The sequence below is a fragment of the Rattus norvegicus genome, chromosome 14 (genome assembly GCF_021556685.1).
Source record: "Rattus norvegicus strain SHRSP/BbbUtx chromosome 14, alternate assembly SHRSP_T2T, whole genome shotgun sequence".
Classification (NCBI taxonomy): Eukaryota; Metazoa; Chordata; class Mammalia; order Rodentia; family Muridae; genus Rattus; species Rattus norvegicus.
In genome coordinates, this window is record NC_141547.1 from 17,468,684 (window position 1) to 17,489,983 (window position 21,300).

Sequence of the window (21,300 nt, forward strand, 5' to 3'; positions counted from 1 at the left end):
CAATGAAATATTTGGAATTAAAAGGTTATAGAATATTTTTCAATAAGTAGGCTTGCACAAGAAAAGCCTTTTCTCCTCTATCTTGGTTGATTTTTTTTTTTTTGTTTTTGTTTTTTGTGTTTTTTTTTTTTTTTTTTTTTTGGTTTGGTTGTTTTTCCAGAAGAAGGTATTCTGATAAAATTAATTAACTAGAATTAACTAATTGTCTACCATGCACCAAACATTCTACTACCAGGGACATAAAATCTGAACAAAACTCCCAAACATGCCACCCTCAAGGAGCTTCATACTTGTGGGGAAGACAGAACACAAAAGAGTCAAGTTTACGGCCAGACAAGGTGGCTCACGCCTTGGATCCTGGCACCCTAGAGGCAGAAGCAGGTGGATTGAAGGACAGAGAAATACATAACCAGGTAGATGAGGTGACAGAAGTAGATCAAACCCCATCCCTCAAGTCACCATAATAGCAACAGGATGGTGAATTCCATTCTGAGAAGAAATTGAGGAGCTTTGAGCAAAGGAGAAAGATGGCTGAGTTCACATTAAAATAATTCCCGTAGTAAAGAATTCACAATAGATTTGGGAAGCCTTGTAGGAGACCATTTCTGTAATCTAGGTGAGATGGTAAGCCTCTCCAGACACGATGACTCAGGGGGAAGGGCAGACACATGACAGGTACCAGAGCCCCCACAGGGTCCACCTGACACCTGTGCCTCCAGAGTCCACCTGACACCTGTGACTCCAGGGTCCACCTGACACCTGTGCCTCCCACAGGGCTTACTTATCACTTGAGTGAGATTCCTCTGGAGCAGCAGTGAAGCCATTGACTGACCATTGTTTTAACGTTAAAGAGAACCTTGATGTCAGAGGTAGGGCAGCTGTTTAGTGTCTGGGTGCTTAACTGTTGTGAAACAAAAGCAAGCAAAATGTAAACCATATTTGCTTCATAGCTGCCTGCTTTGACCAGGCTCTCCCACCCGTACAGTCTTCAATCACCCCCTTGCATTTCAATCACTAGTTAGCATATTTAAAATGTGTTAATGTTCTAAGACTGCTTCTGGTTTCCATGGTGTACCTTAAAATGGCAGGATAATAGCGATTCCACAGAAACTTTTTTTTATCTCATGCTTTAATGAATTAAAGTCTTATATTATCAAGTTTTGCTATTCTAAGGCTTAAGATTGATTGTGACTTGTTAATTTTTTTTTTTTTTTAGAGAACAACTCAATTCTTTACTGGAGACTTATAATGTTTTCTATGAAAACCAGAAAAATCTGCATATATTGTATGGACAGGTAAGCCCATCAAAGATGGCAACAGCTTGATTCACGATGAAGAGATCTATATTCATATTCTATAACCGTGTAGATGTGTCAGGGTGGGCTCACGTCTAGAACCTAGCTACACATTTGGTGCAAAGAAGCAGATAAATTTTTAATTTTATACTCATTGTCATGTTTAGGCTATGTCTCAAAATAGTAGGCTTGGGGTGCCTGCAAATTTCTAAGCATTTTTGACACAGAAAACCAGACACACAAGTAATTTTAAGGACCCGTTTGCTTTTTGTCTTAAAAATGGAGAATTTCTCAAATGTGGACAATGTTATGAATAACAAGTCCACTGCTTTCTTACACTCTTAGCGACGTGTGTGGTGAAGTATGCACTGTGACGCCGTTTGCAGAGAGACACGTGAAGGTGCCTCGGGTCCACCGGGGTGGGACGGTCACAGGTCATGTTGTAACTGGAGAGCCAAGTTTGAATTGTTGGTTACATGCATGTGTTGAGTTCCAGAGGCTGTGTGTGTGCTGCGGCCCAATGACAACAGTTTACAAATGTTAGAGAAATACTTTAGTCATTTATATTTCCGAACAATTGGCATTTCACAGCAGCCAAAGTCAATGATTTTTTTAATATAACTTTCTAGTTTCTGTATTCTCAAAGTTTCTAAATAGTTTCAAAGTTTCTATGTAGATCCTATGAAAGTTTGAAAATAAATTATATGAGGAATGCTTTGTTCTGAATATTTCATGATTTTGCAAAATGCATTTTATACACACACACAATCTGTTTGCTAATTTTTCTTCACTTACACGTTTAATCCTTTTGTTATACTCTTTTTATTTTGAATGAGTACTTTGAAAACACTTAATTTTTCACAAATGTATCCCAATGTATGTGTGTGTGTGTGTGTGTGTGTGTGTGTGTGTTGTGAGCATGTGTGTATGCAAGCATGCATGCCACAGTCACACGTGAGCAGGATGTCTCTGCTATGGTGCCTCTCTTTTCTTGCTTTGAACCAAGGTCTCTCACCACTGAACCAGAAGCTTGAAGCTTCGGACTAACCCGACTGTTCGAAGAGCTCTTGAGCTCGGACTGTCTGCGGGACCCCCCATCCACCTACCCCCACCCCATCCCTATTCCAGAGCTGGGGTTATAGACACACACATGCCTGGCTCTTTACACAGGCGTTGGGACTCAGAACTCAGGTTCCCCAGCTCTGTTTTGTACTATATAATACAGGTTTTTTTTTTGTTTTGTTTTGTTTTTTAAGATTTATTTATTCATTTATTATATATGAGTACACTATAGCTGTCTTCAGACACACCAGAAGAGGGCATTGGATCTCTTTACAGATGGTTGTGAGCCACCATGTGGTTGCTGGGAATTGAACTCGGGACCTCTAGAAGAGCAGTCAGGTGCTCTTAACCGCTGAGCCATCTCTCCAGCCCCCTAGTATGTTTTTCATATGCATTCTCCTTCTTTTACAGAGATGGAATCTCAGTACATAGCCCTGGCTGGCCTGGAACTCACAGAGACCCACCTGCCTCTTTGAGGGCTGATATTAAAGACATGTGTTGCCACCACCCTTCCATAAGCATCCTTTCTTTTGACCTACATAACATTCTGAGTTGAACTGCTCCTGTTTACTCAAACAACCGTTAAGTTTCTCGGCAACTATTTATTCTAATTTCTAACTCAGTATAGTTTTTAAAGCTGCCATGGTTTTAAATTAAATGGAGGTAAAGTAATATAATGCCATCTAATCCAAGAACCTAGAGCTGAGAAAGTGTTTTAGTGCAGTGTCCCCACTGCAGAACATGCAAAACACACTGTGGCTTACTCTGCCAGGTGTACTCTTTAATAACTAAAAGACCCTTTCAAGATTAGAATTATTTTGCAGATAGGCTGAGAAGTGAAATATTCCATCCTGGGAGATGTTTAGACCTGGTAACGTCTCCTACAGACTGACTTTCTACAACTTCAGTTAAAGCGTTTGCTTAACGTAATATAAACAGTGCAAAAATAATTGCTATGGGTAATGGCTTCTTCCTCAGACCGAAGACGGACAGCTGATTGTTGAAGGGATGCTGGACATTTTCTGGGGAGTCAAACGACCCATACAGCTGAAAATACAAGATGAGAAGCAAATCTCTTCCTTTGATCTGTTGAAGTCACCGGAAACCTTTTCCAGCAAAGGGTAAGCTGTCCTCCCTTGGTCTTCCCTCAGTGGTTTTACTCTTTGTTTTTGTCGTGCTCTCAGGATGGGTTTCATATGCCCCTAGATGCTTATAGACAATCTCACACCAACGCCAACATCTCCATAGATTAGTTGTTTGAAAACTGTGCCTCTGAGGTTAGATGACTGTAGGATCCCTAGTTACCACCTGTCAGGACCAAAGGCACCTTTGTCCCATGGGCTCCAGAGCCCCAGCTGGGGGACCTTTAGTTCCATTGCATCCCCAGGGAACTGCATTTGCTCACCGAAGAGACTAGATAGAATGGCAAGGTTTGGTCCCAATCTGATCTCTAAAAACCAGAAGAAAACTTCAGTTTGTCCTGTCCTTGGAACAAAGAACTCTTCTTGCTATCTGGGCGGGAGACTGAATTATGCTCATGTTCAGAACAAGCAGAGCTGTTTAGCAAAACACAGCAAGGAGCATTTGAAGTTCCTTACACAGAAAAGTCCCTGCATGGTGGATGCAACTATTACTTGAATATTTGGCTTGTGTGGGGTTTTGTTATTACAATTTATAATTTTTTTAAAAAATCATAGTTATTCAAAACTATACTCTTAAAAGAGCTTGCTTCCTTTCTCCCCTCTTTCCCTCCAATCGTATCTTCTGCCACCAAAATTCTCTTCCCAACTCCCATCTTCCCATCCATTACTAGAAGACTTGGGTCTCTCCAAGAGGAGAAAATGGGGAGACCGCTGACAGAATGATACATTTGTGTAGTCTGATCCCTGGCCATAATTAAGGGAAGCTAATATCACCTTGGAGAACACACCCATGTCCTACCATGATGTTTACCCATTCAACAATTCTCAAATACCACCCTTGAACAGGGCTGAACACTTTGCAATGCCGTAAACACGTCAGGCAGTTTCTTATTGTTCTCCCTCTGCCTGCCTGATGTGTTTATGTCTGTCTCTCCTCCAACAAATTCAACACATTCTCCTGAAAGCCCTCCATGATCCTTCGGTCCATACTGAGCACACTGACCGCTTCTCTCTTTCATCTCCAGGGCCCACAGAGACACATCCTGTCCCCGTCTACAGAGGGGGGTCTCTAGGTAGCAGGGGACACATCTTTCATTGCCCTTGCATCCCAGTGCCCAACGCAAAGAAGAGAAAAGGGAAGGAGAGAGTCAGGAGAGAGGGAAAGACAGGGGGTGAAGAAAGAGACAAAGAGGGATCTATATATAGGATAGACGGAGAAAGAAAGGGTGAGCGGGTGTGGGGATAAGATCAGATGAAGCCCCTGAAACATCACCTGCTTTGTGTGACAACCTTCTCCCGAATCGCCCATCCAAGCTAGGGGCTGCCAGCAGGCACAGAAATGGAACTACAACCTCAGCCCAGCATGGGAAGCCCAGCATCCCACAGGTACAAAATGGCTGACAAGACCATTCACTCAAATCAGTAGAAGCAGCACATAAAAGTGATTGAGACTCGCTTCTACAAAAAGAGATATACAAGATATGAACGAAAAATTAATGACTGTATTTTTCACACCTGCCTGAGAACTCAAGGCAAATTTCTCTGAGGAGCGGACCCCTCTTGCTTTATTCTAATTCCTTTCGGTTCATTAAAACTTCATAGGTACGAGGCATTAAAGCGATACGTGGAGGAAGCAGGCACTTCTACGGCTGTGCTAAGCCATTATTATTTTAATGGCTGTTCAAAGATAACTTCTCCAGTTCAGCATACTAGCTTTGAATGAAAGATGTGGAAACTGTAGGTGAGTGTTAGGAGCCAGCAGTGCAGACAGGTGACACTGACCATGTTCATTCTATGTCACAGCAGATTATAAACTATCGCTTCCTCGTCTCCTGCAGAGCCCATCCCCCACCCTCACCCCCATCCCCAACCCCACCCCCACCCTCACCCCCACCCCCACCCCCACCCCCACCCTCACCACCACCCCCAACCCCACCCCCGCCCTCACCCTCACCCCCACCCTCGCCCTCACCCCCACCCTCACCCCCACCCCCAACCCCACCCCCACCCCCACCCCCACCCCCACCCTCACCCCCCATCCCCACCCCCACTCCCACCCAGAGAACACTGCTGGTATGCTAGCAGCTCTTCTCATCAGCATGTCCAGGCATGACAGAGCAGCGTGAGGAGGAGAGGATTATTTTGGCTCACATTTTCTGATGTGACCACCATGGTAGAGAAGCCATGGTAGCTGAAGGGACGCCAGCCAAGCAGTAGGAGCTTCAGCCATATCGTGTTCACATCTTAGCAAACCAGGAAGCAGAGAGCTCTGATCAAGGTTCTTCGAGGCCCGTCCCCGGTGACCTACTTCTGCAAGCTAGGTCACGGTGTCAAAGACTCCAGGGCCTCCCAACACAACACTGCCAGTTGGGGGGTCCGAGTGCTCAAATCCTTGAACCCGTAGAGTCTATTTCAAGTTCAAGCTGTAACAGCTTGAAAGTAAGCAGAGGCTATTTCTCTGTAGTTAAAGCTGAGAAAATATGCCTAGACAATTTCATAAGCCTGTGATTCACCGTAGGAACCAGACATGGACTAGAACACTGGAGGTATTAGCCTGACCTTTAGCACGGTAACAAGACTTACTAGAACCATGCTTCTGCCAGGAATCCTAACATTCTAATAAGAATCAGCAGAAAGAGACACCACCCTTATGCATACAGTACAGTCAGTCTCTCTCTCTCTCTCTCTCTCTCTCTGTCTCTCTCTCTCTCTCACACACACACACACACACACACACACACACACATGCACGCATGCACGCCCGCACGCGCACACACACAAGCATGGTAGCATTATTTAGTTGGTGCAGTCAGTTGGGTCTTCAGGCATAAAGGCACAATGCAGAGAAAATGGCTTTCCCTGGCTTCTGTCTGCGATGGCATACAAACATCTAAAGCACTGTTCTCTGCTTCCGTTCAGTCTTAGGTACCCTCAACCTTGATCACCTCCTCTCAGTGACTCATTTAAATTCTGGGCCTCTATTAATCATGCTGCCCATCCCCCTATTTCAAAGCTTCTCCCATTCTCCTTCGTCCGTGCTGGGCATCTGTGGACAGAAGTTAACATCGCTGCTCAGACTTACTGTCCCCCATGGGTTAGTAGACAATAAAGGACAGGGACAGTATATGCTCAGCTGCAAGAAGGACTCCAGTTGAGCATCTTTCCATTCCTTTGAGGAAAACAGTCACTCTTGTTGTCTTGGTTTGTTTTAGTGTATTAGCGGTGAGTTACACTGAGTACTACCCAAATGGGGATGGTGGAGGTTTAAAAGTACATACACCAGTGTGTTTGAGCTCTGACCACTGGTGAGCATGGAAATGACTCTGTAGGAGGGACTTTGATCTCTCTTATCTGGGCCAAATGTTTTCTGACAGAAATCGTGTGTTAAAAAACAGAGCAGACAAGAAGAGCCTCGCTGGGGTTATTTTTGCTCTCAACGGTTTTCATTTCCATTTTAATATTTTAGGCAAGCCATGACAGAATGAGCTGCAGAGCAAGAAGTGAACGGTGCATATATTTTGCAGTAACGTCTTTTTTCCCCCTTGTGTTATAGATAGGGAAGTGGCTGCATTTTATTTGCCTATCACATTTCTACCTCGGTTTTACTTTGCAACCCATTACAATCCCTCTGCGCAGTAGACCTGCCCCCGGTACACTTCCTGGTGTTTGGCCAGAGTAACTCAGGCTGTTCCATGTTTGCACATGCTCAGTTGTTTGATTTAAAGTTCTAACCAGTTCTTGCTTGAGAAGTACAGACAGCCACCCTTAAGCTTAGTCATGCGCACAGCGTGTGGAAAGCTTCTTGAATTACACACTCCCAAACTGTAAAGAAGTTGTTCTTAGCTCCAGGAAGGAGTGGCACACAAGGAAAGAAGCAAAACTGAATATATTGAGTCATGCCTTGGCCTCTGTGTTTTGTGGCACCACTCTACTGCAGGAAGTTAAGGAACCTGAGGGGGTGACTGTCACGTTTGCAGGTCACCGAGGAGCTGTGGTGAGTCTAAGCCATCATTTGTTGGACCTTCTGGTCCCCCCCTATAGGAAACAGCATCTGGTTGCTTTGCCTTTCAGTTTTAGCTTCTCATTGGTATCCAGTGCCTATTGCTACCCATCTTTCAATAGTAATTAAACATGACTACTTTTGATTTTTAATATGCTACAAATTGGAAGAAACACTTGATTTTCTTCATGGATCTTCTGGATCTCTGGATCTCGTCATATTCTATGGATGGACTGTGAGCAGAGACTTGAACTGCTAGGACATATAGTCCTACTTTTTGACATGTATTTTGACTGACAATATTCACAGCTAGTAGAGTTTGCTCGAAAGTTCACTAGCAAATACATTAGGATCATACTATCTACTTCTTAGGGCTGTTGTAAATCAAATCAAACAAGAGTTACAAAAGGCGTCAGGATAATTCCAAGGTCAAAAGGAAAACTGTAGTTTTCACCATTGGTGTTTACAGCATCATCTGTCCCTAGGCTGTGATAAAGCGCTTATGACCAAAAGCATCACAAGGGAGGAATTGTTTTGGCTTTGGTTTTCAGAGGGACAGAGTCTGTCTTCTAGAGGGACAGAGTCTGTCTTGGCCAGGACAGCCTGGAATGGCTGCAGGAGCAGGAAGCTGGCTGATCACATTGTCATGGACACATAGGGAGCAGAGAAAGACAGACAGGCAGGCAGGCAGGCAGACAGACAGACAGAAAGGCGGATGGATGGATGGATGGATGGATGGATGGATGGAAGATAGATAGATAGATAGATAGATAGATAGATAGATAGATAGATAGATAGATAGATAGATAGATGGGTGGGTGGGCAGATGGATGGACGGATGGATGGGTAGATGTGTGGATGGAAGCAGACACATAGAGACACAGAGGAGGAAACAGCATAAGGCTACAAATCCTCAAAGCTTACCCAGTGACACACTTCCTCCAGCAAGACTCAACTTCCTAAATTTGCCATAACTTTCCCAAACCAATGTCTTCAAATACATGAGCCTCTGAGGAATATTATCATTCAAACCACCAGTCAGAGACATTTGAGTGGCGTTACGGTCACAGATAAACCAAGTATAAATACTTGGAGCTCATAATGTAAACAATTGTATGGAAGAGGTTCAAACAGGACAAGAAACATTGCCACAAATAATAGTATCCGTCTGCCTAGAGCAGTACATGAATGCATCAGACCACAAGTTGTACCTGATCCATCATGAAATGGATTCACAGGGTGGTGATTACAGTGATGATGATGATGATCATGATGGTGATGGTGGTGGTGATGGTGGTGGTGGTGGTGGTGGTGGTGGTGGTGGTGGTGGTGGTGATGGTGATTATGATGGTGGTGGTGGTGATGGTGATTGTGATTGTGATGATGATAATGGTGGTGATGGTGATGGTGGTGATGGTGACTGTGATGGTGATGATGATGGTGGTCATGATCGTGATGATCGTGATGGTAGTGATGGTGATGATGGTGGTGGTGGTGATGGTGGTGGTGGTGGTGGTGGTGGTGTGGTGGTGGTGGCGATGATGGTGATGGTGATGGTGATAGTGATTGTGATTGTGATGGTGATAATGGTGGTGGTGATGGTGACTGTGATGGTGATGATGATGTGATGCCACTGAAGATGAGATCATTCAGATAATATTTTTACTAAGTGCTTAACTATAGTCAGGGCATTATTTCAAGAATGCTACATAAATCAACCCATTAAATCCTACCAACAACTCTACCCTACCTTATACTATGATTATTCCCATTTCATAAATGAGGACCATGAGGCCAAGAAAGGATATTTAATTAACTTCTTTAAGGCCAGATGTAAAATCCAAATGAATGGCAGTTGCTGTAAAGTAAGCCATTGTCAGGCTCCATGTATTCTGGACAGTGGAGTGTTTGTAAATTTGCTAATGCTTACATGAGGTAATAATTTCCTAGTGAAGGCTATTTTCATACATTTCTATTTCCTAAACTGTATATTTCAAAGCAGTTCAGGCCTTATAGATAAGTACCACATATTATCATGTTAGAGTCACTTTATATAACTGTCTTCATGCTGTGAGTACTTGAGTCATGAGTGTCTATGACGATTCTATCCAGTCCCCCGAAACCTTATGAAATATTCATGCATCAGTGGTCCACATTGGTTTCTACTTTCCATAACTGAACATGCATTTTACAGAATCTATGTAATACTGCGTTTCAGGATATAGCTGAATTATTTTGCCCCAAAACATAGAGTGTGTTTGAAACATATGCTTATCACTCTAGTATGACTGTAATCTTTGTACCATGATAAACTTGTTTTAAGTTTGGATAATGTGTCTACCTACAGAGGCCCATGACTGGAGAGAGATCACCCTTGTAAAGCTGAGCCTATCACATGGAATTAGTCTCATTTACAAGATTTGTTACTTCACAGGAGGATGACTCGTTGGGGAGAATTCGATGACCTTTACCGTATTAGTGAGATGGACAAGACCCAAGCTCTAGCCCCTGAAGCCAGGCATACCCCGGAAGGTTAGTATCAAAGTCTCATCAGTGTGGCGCATTTCACTTTTAACAACATAAAACACAGCTCCTAGCCGTTTGCTTTTTACACAACACTACTTGGTGGACTCACGTACGTGTGGCACACTACAGGCAGTCACTAGCCTAGAGCACACTGATGGTTTGCTTTTGTGAAACTTTGGAGCAAATTCTTTTAAGTCTCTGTTTTCTGTGAGAACAATTTTCTCAGGAAGGGGAGCTAAGGCCCTGAGTCTGTCTTCTTAGGAAAGGTCTGCTAAGCTTGGCATTAGGATAAAACAGAGATGGAGACCCGGTCTCATCAATTACAAGTCCTATATTCACGCAGAAGCTACTCAGCTCGCTATGGTTTTCTCTCACCTGACTGAGTCCAGACTGACAGAAGAACAGGTCCATCCAGCTCCTCCATACTAAAATTGGGTATAATTTACACCCCCCCAATAAAGTAAGATTAAAAGACTTGGAAATGCCAGTCATGTGATCACACGAATCCTGTAAGACACAACTCACTAGCAACATTGGCTGCCTGACCAGGCTCATACACCACCTACTAAGTCAACGTAAGCCAAGCCAGACAGTGAGTTATGCTGCTTTGGGACGGCCAGGAAATAGCAGCGATTCTTGTTGGTCAAAGCATCCCAGCATCCTTGCGCTGCAGGAAGGCAGGCAGCTGAATGACGCAGGCTTGTGGTCTTTATCCTTCCCAGACTATTTATCTTGCTACAGCGTCCTGAAGCAATGTGCAGATGAAGAGCCCGAGTCGCCATTGCTCTACAGGACCGTGAGTGAAGCAGCTTTGGTGAGGAAAAGAATGAGGGCCCCAGAGATGTACAGAAAAGACAGAATGGGGACGCTAGCGAAGCACAGAGCCTCTATCAATGGACACGTCTATGACCATGAGGTGAGTTGCAGTTCCGTTCCTGAGGAAGAATGTCCGTTACACTGACAATACTATTTATTTACCTCAACTTAGCATCTAAGTCAGTAACAACAATGGCAGCAGATGCCTAAGCAGTCATCAAATTTCCCTCTGTAGTAACTAATAAACTCAATTTAAATACAGCCTGGCTCACTCCTTTCTTTGTTAGCTTTGCTAACCACAGATTTAAATTACTTTGAGAGCACAGGACCTGAGCAGGTTCAAGCCAGCCTGGCTTCCTGTACGAGACGGGAGGAAGTAGACAAAGATCCCACTCCTAACCCAGAAACTGCCTGCAATTGATACCTGCTGGCAAAGGGAAATCCGTTTCTTCCAACCACACTCCAGGGCAGGCCCCATGCCCAGGAATTGCTGGGTAACACAAAATGAACTCCATTTTTTTTTAATGGGCATTGTTGTTTTGCCTGAACGTCTGTCTGGGTGTATGTGAGAGTGCCAGATCTGGAACTAAAGTTACAAACAGTTGTGAGCTACCATGTGGGTGCTGGGAATTGAAAGCTGGTCCTCTGAAAGAGCAGTCAGTGCTATTAGCGGCTGAGCCATCTCTCCAGCCCTCCACTGGGGGGCGCTTTTGGTCTCGTTTTGATTTGTTTGAGCATATTTTTTTTTTTTTTATCTTGTTGGTTTGTCTTGAGTGTTTTGGTTTGGGGGTTTGAGTTTTTTTTCTTCTTTGTTATTTGAGGGAAAAGTAAGACAGAACATGAAGCTGAGTGGTTAGGAAGGATCTGGGAGGAATTGGGATAGGGGAAACCATGTTCAAAACATTCTGTGTGAGAATTTTTAAATAAAAGTAAATACATGAATTCAGCAGCACCTACTTGCCAGGTATCACTATAGAGCTCAGGCCAGCCTCGAGTGCTAAGATTATACACATGCTAATTTGAACATCTTTTTAATAAACGGTCTCATTAATCATAAAACCTCTTCCACAAGGGTGGGTGCCATTTTTTCTTCTTTACGTATACTCAAAGTTCACAGATATCAATTTCTCTTGGGTCATGTGGCTTTTAATAATATCTCGAAACTTGGCCCAGTCCTATTTGTGTTACTCCAGAACTCGTTATTAACCAGCGTGATGGATGAGTTCTGTCAGGGACTGGGTGCTGAACCAAACCTTAGAAATACACAGATGAGCTTCCCGAGGTGTGGGGACAGAGCTTAAGTAGGATACCAGCACACCAACAAACAACGTCAGAGCCACATAAAGGCCCCCACGGAGATGGTTTAAAGGTATTCGAACTGCTGATCTCACCCAGACGTACATCTTGTTCTGGATCCTGCCCTGTAGGTCTCGCACTTACACACACGTTGTTTGTGCAAGTGTGGCTACAGTTTAGATACAATTTCCTTTCTGATTTTTGTTTTGCTATGATACGTAAAATGTACACATGTCTTTCTATAACATAAGACATTTCACTTGCAGAAGGTAAGAAATCTATCATTCCTCCCAGAATTCAGGGCTCTTTCATGGTGCAGGGTCTACCAATCACGTGTGTTTTCCTTCATTGGACAAATACTTACAAGTCCCCTGTTAGAGTATCAAGTGCTCTCAACACTGACTCGCTCTCAGACTCTACATATGTGACGCTTATATCCTATGATTTAAAGTTCATTTTTATTGCCTGCTATAAGAATTAAGTCAATATTTATGAAAAGCTTAGAACGATTTATGTAATGCTTAGCACTGTTGCTCATACAATAACTGTTATTAAGTCTGTGTTTACTTGAGAACACTGTGACATCGCAAGGGGTTGAGTCACCACTTCTTAGAATTACATTTTTCTGCACTTCAGGCTCCAGATACTGGCCACAGTTGGCTGGTAGAGCCTCAAGCTCTCGTGTGATTTGTTATTGTCTTTTAGACGTCCATCTTCACCCCGACCTTCGGATCAGAGACTAAGGTCAGAGCCAATAGTATTATGAAAACCGAAGAAGTAATAAAGCAGCTTCTCCAAAAATTTAAGGTAACCTCGACCACTGAACGGAGCATCACCGTCAAAGCTAATGGAGACACACAAATGTAGTTTTCCGGGAAAGGGCTGAGGACTGTGAACCAACACCATATGTTCAGTTCTGATGGATGACAACTTCCTCAGATAGATTTCCTCAGGGCAGCTGCAGCCCCCAGGAGCTGGGAAGATGTCATGCTGACAGTAAAGGGGTAATGGGATTCCCCTAAATACTTTGGATCTAATAACATCATCTGGAACAATTACATTTATTCCATTTTTTTTTCCACTGACAGATCGAGAATAGCCCTCGGGATTTCGCTCTTTACATTATTTTTGGGACAGGAGGTAAGAAAATTGGACCCCTTTGACACGTTAGTCTTCTGCCCATGAGGAAGGCAGAAGAGGAGGCCACTTGACCCTGTCAACAAAGGAAAGAAAGAGAATGGGAAAGGAAGGAGAGACAGGAAAATGTTCGTTATAATGGTTGTTGATTACAGAGTTGGGTATAAGCCTAAAACACAGTCTACCACTGAGCTACACTCCCATCTGGGAGAGGTGGTTCTCAAATATCATAAATCTTCTCCAACTGCAGAGAGAGATCAGTTAGAATAAATTCCTTCCAGGAGTTTACGATACAAAGGACTTTGCTTGTTTGCCAGATGCTAAGTTGTCTGAGTGGAGATCAGAATTTCAGGAATCCGTCCGTGGAGGTGGAGGCTATCCAGGAGGTGTTGGGCTTCCTGTGTGTCCCTTCTGTACCTATCTCCTATCCCTCCTTGCCCTAGCGCGTTGGGCATCATGACATGCCACCTCTCTGACCCTGTCAGCTTGCTCTTCCTTGTTTGTCACATAAGAAGATGAGCTCTCCCTCAGGAGGGAGAACCCGGATCAGGGGCAGGTGGGTGGGACAGATGTCTTCAGTGATGGTTCCAGATCACCAAGAAGCAAGAAGCTAGGGAATGTCAGCTATGGAAGCGAGTGGCTGAGGATGTGAAACCAGGTTAGCTTCCTGTTGTGCTGAGGAGAGGAACAGAATTGTGAGGGCTTCCTGTTGCTCTCAGACCTGGCAGGGGCCAGAAATCAGTGCCTGGTGAATGGGAACGGGAACAAGAATAAATGGAATTCCAAGATGAGAAACAGATTTGATCACCCAGAGGAAGGGGGAGAGAAAAGAAGAGGGGTTGGAAGACTGAGGGCTTCCCCTGTGTTTCATTTTTATTAAAATGAAGTCCCAGATAGGAGATCCCTTTGACGAAATATCAGAGGTACTTTTGTGGTAGGGCATTTATTCTAACTTCTTAAATGTGAAATTCTGAAACTGTATCCGTTTTCTTTTGTCTCCTTTTCATGGCTGAAGGGGTGAAACCCACAGATAGTGAAAAGAACTAATCTCACAAATTCTGCATTTATATTTTAGTTCTTGGAAAACCCCAGAGCTGAATGAGACAGGAACAAAAGGAGGAGTTAAGAACAACTTTAAAAATGGAATTACATTAGCTGAACTTGGAAATAAATATTTGTTAAATCAATGCATAAAAGAATGAATGAATGGATGGATGCATAAATGAATGAGTGAAGTCATATTGTCCCCCCAGTAGGACTAGAGCTTTGTCTAAACAACTGAAATTTAGGTCAAATTATTTGCACTAGTAAGTCAGACCCTATATATTGAAAGGAAGAAGTTCATTTGGAGATTATGTAAAGGTTTTTCTTTTTAGTTTCAATTGATACTAATGTGTCTAAAATGTAAGGTTACTGTTACCCAGTGTCAAACATAGTCCAAGAATATTGAGTGGACTTTACCAGAAATAACAATTTGTAAGCTTTAAATGGCGTACCATCAGAGTATAGTCATGAACTCTTGTCTTGTCCATCACTGCCCCTGGGATGATTCATCCATTTGTCCTTTGTATCCATACTGTAGATACAACCACCCCACTAGCCACTTAGTATCAGCTTAGTTAACGAGTCCAGCACTGAGGCTGCGTAGTGCTAATCTTCAAATAATTACAGGGGATGAAAAAGAAGTATAAAAGCAATAACACTGACAGTTCTATTAGATTATATTGTGATTGTTCTATTTTGTTACTAGTGATGCTCCCCTCTGACTGTGACTAATTTATAAATTAAACTTTATTGTAGATATGTATGTATACGTGTAGGACAAACAGATGTACGGCATCATATATCATCTACAGTGTCACATGTTCCTTGGGGCTTGGGAATGTATCCACCATGGGTCTTGGAGCATGGCTTTCCTTTTGGCGGGATAGGAGGTTCTCATGATCTGTTGCTTCTAAAACAAACCAAGGGAAAACCAAAAAGACGAAATTACCTTCTTTTCTTCTTCGAGGATTAACTCTTACACTATGGTTCATTCCTTTCCATTTTCAGAGAAGAGAAAGCTAAAGAAGACCGATGTCCCACTGCTGCAGAGGCTAATACAAGGGCCATCCAAAAGCAACGCTCGGATCTTCCTCATGGATAAAGACGCAGAAGAAATTAGCAGTGATGTATGGGCGCCCGCGGCCTCAGTGGGTTTGTGCTTGCGCGTCTCCGCTGACTCGGCGCTTCTTACCCAAAACTCTGTTTTCCTTTTCAGGTGGCTCCGTACATTAATTTTCACTTTTCTTTCTTGAAATCCATCCTTCAAAGATTAGATGAAGAAGAGAAAATGGAGATTGAGAGAATTATGGCAAAGTGAGTCCCGAGTGGACCCCTGGGTATTTCATCTTTCCGTAGGCCCTATGCCTATATATATATATATTCTCCTTTTCAGGTTCAATACCGAAAGAGCCTTTATACTGAAGTGTCTTCAGAGTAAACGGGCAGCAAAAACGGAGACCACAGTCTAGAAGCGGCAGCTCCTGCTTGTAAACCCTCAACTGAGTCAGAGGGGGCGCTGCTGAACCGGTGTTCGGTCTGCTCTGCGTCCTAATATGCAGGACCTTGAAGCTTTGGGAAGCTGAAGGCCAGGCAGTTTGCTTCCTCTTTGAAATGCTGAGGTGGGCTGCGGTTCAGAGTTGGACGAAAGCAAGATGGGACTTCATCTGGGTAACTGCAGGAAGCCTGCACACTGCCGCTTTCCAAATATCATCCATAGCGAATTCTTGACTGAGCTCGGACTGAAGTGGCCTCAGTCTTGTCACATGGTTTAAACTTGTTTTATCTTGCACTCTTGAAAGAGCATAGACCCTCGATGGCTCATAGACGATGGGAAGCAAACATCTCCAGTTCTTGTTGTAAACCATGTTCTGAAGCCATCAGGGATCTGAACTGACCGTGTTTCGCAGCTGTGGAAAGTTCGAACATTTTCATACGATTTAGAAGTAGATGCGCGAGGGCTGACGGTTGTTAACTCTGTAGTATCAGAGTTACCTGAATTTTTACAATAAAATGGTTTTGGACTTTGTAAAGAAACCTAGACTCTAGGCTGGAGAGAAGACTAAGTGGTTCAAAGCATTGACTATATGAACCTATATGACATATAGGTTCAGTTCCCAGCACCTATAGGGCATCTCACAACCGTCTGTAGCTCCCTTCCTGGAGGATCTGATACCCACCTATGTGGGCATTGCAAGCACATGGTGCACAGACACAGGCAGGCAAAACAGCTATATATGTAAAAAATAAACAAATATTTTTAAAAGAGAAAACCCTAAATTCTGATTGTCCAGGCCCTTCATTTGTCACCACACCCTCCTGTGCTACTAAAGACTTCTAAGCTGCTTTAAATGTCTTTAAAAGTTGGTTGTAGGGGTTGGGGATTTAGCTCAGTGGTAGAGCGCTTGCCTAGCTCTGGAAAAAAAAGTCTGTTGTATTCATTAGCTTTCTTTACCCTTGTAAACAAATACACACCACCAACATAAAATATACTGTATTTGCTAGAAAAGGACTTTACCGCAAATGCCTCGTTGTTGCTGATGGTTCCTGTGGATAGAGCCACGCTGCTGAAACTGAGCCAGGCGGGACATCACAGCAGCCTTGCTCTTGTGTAAGACACTCTCCAGGGTCTCAGAGATCTGCAAATCCCACTTGGAGAAATAAAAATACTGCGGGGTTTTATTCGAAAACTCTTTATCAACATGGAGTTTTAATCAATATTCTTCTGTCCTCGAATAACTTCCATTTGAATTTTGCCCTAAGATGTTCAGTCGTGTTACCCGTAGGAAGGTAAGGTTGTATTATCAACATTAAATTGTGAGACAGTTCTAACAGTAAGCTATTCATGGTCAGAATCTCCAGAACTCAGGTTCTGGCTGAAAGGATAGGAACAGGGTAGCCTTTTGGTCCCCGAAGTCTCCCTCCCTGGTTGAAACAAATTGTTGCATTTCTAATGCTTTATCTATTGAACAAGAAAGACATGGTCTAGTCTCACTAAAAATGGACCAAAAGATCCTATATATTGAAACCTATCCAGGTATGGTGGCATATCCTTGCAATCCTACCATTCAGAAGGCGAAGTCAGGAAGATTTCTACAAATTCGGGCCAGCGCAGACTACTTAGTGAGTTCCAGGCCAACCTCTGCCTTAAATAAGGCCCTACCTCAAAATATATGCATATATGTAGTCTACAAGGTGCATGCACAGCGCAGAAAGCCTTGCACAAGAAAAAAGAGATGGTATGAAAACTCATGGAAAAGAAAATGCAAGTAACTGCAAGTGTAGGCAAAGTACGTGACCAACCGTATTCATTAGTTCAGATCGGTAGAAAGAAACCATGCAGTAACATAAAGTTAGTTTAGCATGAAGAACTATTCAACTATGATAGGACAGCAGCAGTAAAGACAGAAACAGAGCTCTAATGGGTACCGGGCAAAGCCAGACCCACACAGCCCTGTCTTGGGTGTTCGTGGAGATGAGGACTAAATATAGACACGAGGATTTTAGCTAACGATCTGGACTGCACTGGGTTCCGGTTATACCACCACTGCCCTAATCAAAAGCTGAGACCAGGTAAACAGAACCACAGAAAGCCGCACCTCACAGGCTGCTGGCGATGGCGAAACCCCTGGATGCAGGGTGAAGAAGGAAAAATCTGGTCTCCGGAAGCCGAAGAAGCCTCTAAGACCTCCAACCGCTATGCTTTTACAGTGCGCCCTCTGCTGGCAAATCGGATATTGTGCGAGCTGCGAAGGAAGCTACTGGAACCCTATCACCTAGGTTTCACAGGGCTGATTTCAAACTGAATTTGAGCAGAGAAAATAAAAGCTGCCCTATCGGCGCAACAAAATCCCTATTAGCACACAAAGATTAAACTATTCGACAGATAGTGACGTTTGCTGCAGCAAACGGATTTTTCCCCTTCAACACACCTTAGATGTTAAATTTATCCTATAATTCTATTTGTAAGGGGTTGGGGATTTAGCTCAGTGGTAGAGCTCTTGCCTAGCAAGCGCAAGGCCCTGGGTTCGGTCCCCAGCTCTGAAAAAAAAGAAAAAAATTCTATTTGTAAGATATTATATGGACACCAGAGATACAAAGGCTTTCTTCAAAGTTGTTTACTAAACTGATGCTACAGACACTAAAATTATATTTTAATACTACAGCTAAATTTTCCTTATAAATGTAAGAATATATAATCATATTTTAAAATACCCATGCACTAGGATATTATTTACTTGTGTATTTGTTACACTCATACTATGTATCCACTCACAAACCCAAAACAAGTTATGTATAGATTATAGAATTATGTGTGATTCGTGTTTCTCCAACTTTTTATATTTATTGAATATTATACAATGATGCACTGGTTTTTCAATCAGGAAAGAGAACTCTGGGTTGCATGAGAATCATCCACAAAGAGTAAGAAGCACATTCAAGAATAGATTCCCTCTAGATACAAAATGTTTTTAGTTAATTATTCAAATGACACATTGACCTTACCTTTGTGAGATTTAGCAAACCTTTCTTATCTATCCCCACCACCCACCCCATCCCACCCCCCATAATCCTTCTGCAAATCGGCTGAACGTGATGCTTGCCTTTTCCTTTTAATTGAGAGACAAGTATAAAGGTATGGCATTTGATGCCATGATGTCGGTTAGGATGTGGAATGATGGATCCGGCAGGTTAATCACATCACGTGCTTCTCACACGCTTTCAGCGTCTAGAAACGTTAAGGGACGGAGCAAAGCAGAAGGGAGAGCGAGTGCCTCACAGAGCTGCTACAGCTCCTTGACCGCTCTGCTGGATCGCTTCTTTAGGCATTGATCATGGTGTCTGTCCACAGCAATAAAACCCTAAGACAGGCCTAGATGACTAACGTGGGTTCTAAAGCCAAATCTATTTGAACTGGTTTTGCGTGGTGCAAGACGGCAGACTTTTTGTCCAAAAAGGCTTCTCCTTGTTTTAGGTGATCCAAATATGTCATTGTCAGTCACATATGGATTAAAATTAAACCCCAGATATCATACCATGGTTATTAATCATAGAATCTGTTGCATTTTATAGTTGTACTTTTTGTCTTTCATAGTATGTCTTGTACATAGGATATGCTCAATAAAATGAATAAATGATTCATGAACTATCCAAAACACCCTTATAGACGCTACTGCGCATACCTCTCCTTATTCACAAGTCTGATCCTCTAGCTAGGAACTTTGTTATGTCTTTTACTTAACATCAACTGCCCTCCCCCACCAAAAAAAAACAAAAAACAAAAACCACCCAAAATATATTTTATTAGCTCAGGACTCTGAAGTACTCGGTTAACCAGTACTTCATTACTCCATCCTCCATCACTGTGGAAAGTAGTTGCAGGCTGTGATTGGTGAGAGACCCTGAAGGGGGAGGCATGCCCCGTGGGAGGCAGCTGATGAAGGGGAGAGACCACAGGTTTAACTACCAGGAGTATACACGGGAAACACATGATAGGATGTAGTTAGAAAGGAAACCTCCAGCACCATGCGTTTGTACTCTCAATGGTATTTAATACATTAGGGTTGATTCACTGACATCGGTCCTCAAGCAACACAACCTGGGATTTCATATCATTGTTGTACCATCCGCCTTCTACCTTGCCCGGCTTTTTATGGATACTCGTGTACCGATCATACAATCTCATGACGAAATTATTCTTCGAATTCCATTTTATATGTGAGGAAAGTACTCCTTGAAAGGCTAGGAGATTGATGGAGATATTGATTAGAAGGAACGGGTAGGATTCAAACCCATGGCTAGCATGAGGGATGTTAAGAGTTGAGTGTTAGGAGACTGGTTCCAGGACTTTGCTCAGACATTCCCATCTAAGGTTGCTAAAGCACTTCTTTAAAATGGACAATCTGCATGTAGCCTCCCAGAAACTCTGCCATCGCTAGCTTACTTATAACTCGGACAATGTAAGTGATGCGGCAATACTGTTACACTGTATCGATTAGGGACCAATGACAAGGAAAACTCTATTTGGCGTAGTAACAGTTAAGTATCTTTTCTCCACTGGAGCCTCTTCTGCAGAGCAGGGAGTGGTAACTGTAACTGTTTCACTGAACAGTTGTGAGAGTGGTATGAATAACACATGTAAATGCTTGTGCTTTGCATATAAGAAGCATGTGGGAAGGTATCTGTTATACACTCGCCCCTCTCCCATTGCAGCCTTCTCTTCCACTAAGCCTCATTGCCTACCAAATCACTTTATTTTTGTCTTAGAGCAGAGGGTAAAGTGCTTGCTGTGGAAGCGCCAGGATCTGAGTTCAAATTCCCAGAATCCGTGTGAGGCCAGATGTGATCATGCACATCTGTAATCCCAGGGCTCCTGTGGCAAGGATAGGAAATGGAGTCCAGAGAGTCCTGAGAAGCTCGTTGTCCAGCAAGCCCAGTGGCAAACGAGGCAGGAGGTAATGGTCAACACTGAGTTTGTCCTGTTACTGCCACACACCACGACATGCATATGCCCACTCTCAAACACAAAGACACACAATACAAAAACCACAGGCAAATGGATCACTCACACTCTCTGAATCACCTTCACCGCTTGTCCAGCTGTGGAAGTTATTCTTGCTGTCTAGTTCCGAGCTCCGTCCTTCAGTGACCTCTCTAGGCCTTGGTTACAGGGGGTGATCTCAAACCCCTGTGCACCAGGATCCTTTGCTCTCCTTTTGGAACTCTGGACATGTGAACTTTGTCCTTATTATAATGCCTAACATTGTATCTTCTCAGCTCATCCGTGGCTTAGGCTCCCTGTATTTATCCTTATTTTATCCCTTATGTGCTTTCGTGTGTGTGTGTGTGTGTGTGTGTGTGTGTGTGTGTGTGTATACACATGAGCACACGCATGCACGCTGCTAGATGCAGGTGTGAGGAACCAATCTGGGCCCTCTAAAAGAGCTGCATGTACTCTTAACAGCTGAACTATCTCTCTGGTCTC

The 21,300-nt window shown here is 43.3% G+C and overlaps 1 protein-coding gene across 14 annotated transcripts in view; it reads left to right on the plus strand.

Annotated features, from left to right (window-relative positions):
- Rassf6 (Ras association domain family member 6) overlaps positions 1 to 16,595 on the plus strand; it is a 40,006-nt gene extending 23,411 nt beyond the window's left edge. For 8 of the 14 annotated variants that reach the window (NM_001428979.1, NM_001428978.1, XM_087582946.1 and 5 more), the window contains 9 exons: positions 1,217 to 1,295; positions 3,336 to 3,478; positions 9,934 to 10,031; positions 10,748 to 10,941; positions 12,843 to 12,944; positions 13,226 to 13,277; positions 15,327 to 15,445; positions 15,535 to 15,632; positions 15,712 to 16,595. In NM_001428979.1, coding sequence (NP_001415908.1) covers positions 1,217 to 1,295; positions 3,336 to 3,478; positions 9,934 to 10,031; positions 10,748 to 10,941; positions 12,843 to 12,944; positions 13,226 to 13,277; positions 15,327 to 15,445; positions 15,535 to 15,632; positions 15,712 to 15,787 — 961 coding nt within the window. In that variant the 3' untranslated portion in view covers positions 15,788 to 16,595. Of the gene's footprint in view, positions 1 to 1,216; positions 1,296 to 3,335; positions 3,479 to 9,933; positions 10,032 to 10,723; positions 10,942 to 12,842; positions 12,945 to 13,225; positions 13,278 to 15,326; positions 15,446 to 15,534; positions 15,633 to 15,711 lie in introns of all 14 variants that reach the window. The other 6 variants (XM_087582940.1, XM_087582938.1, XM_087582939.1 and 3 more) reach the window with 1 other exon arrangement.
- The last annotated feature ends 4,705 nt before the right edge of the window (positions 16,596 to 21,300 follow it).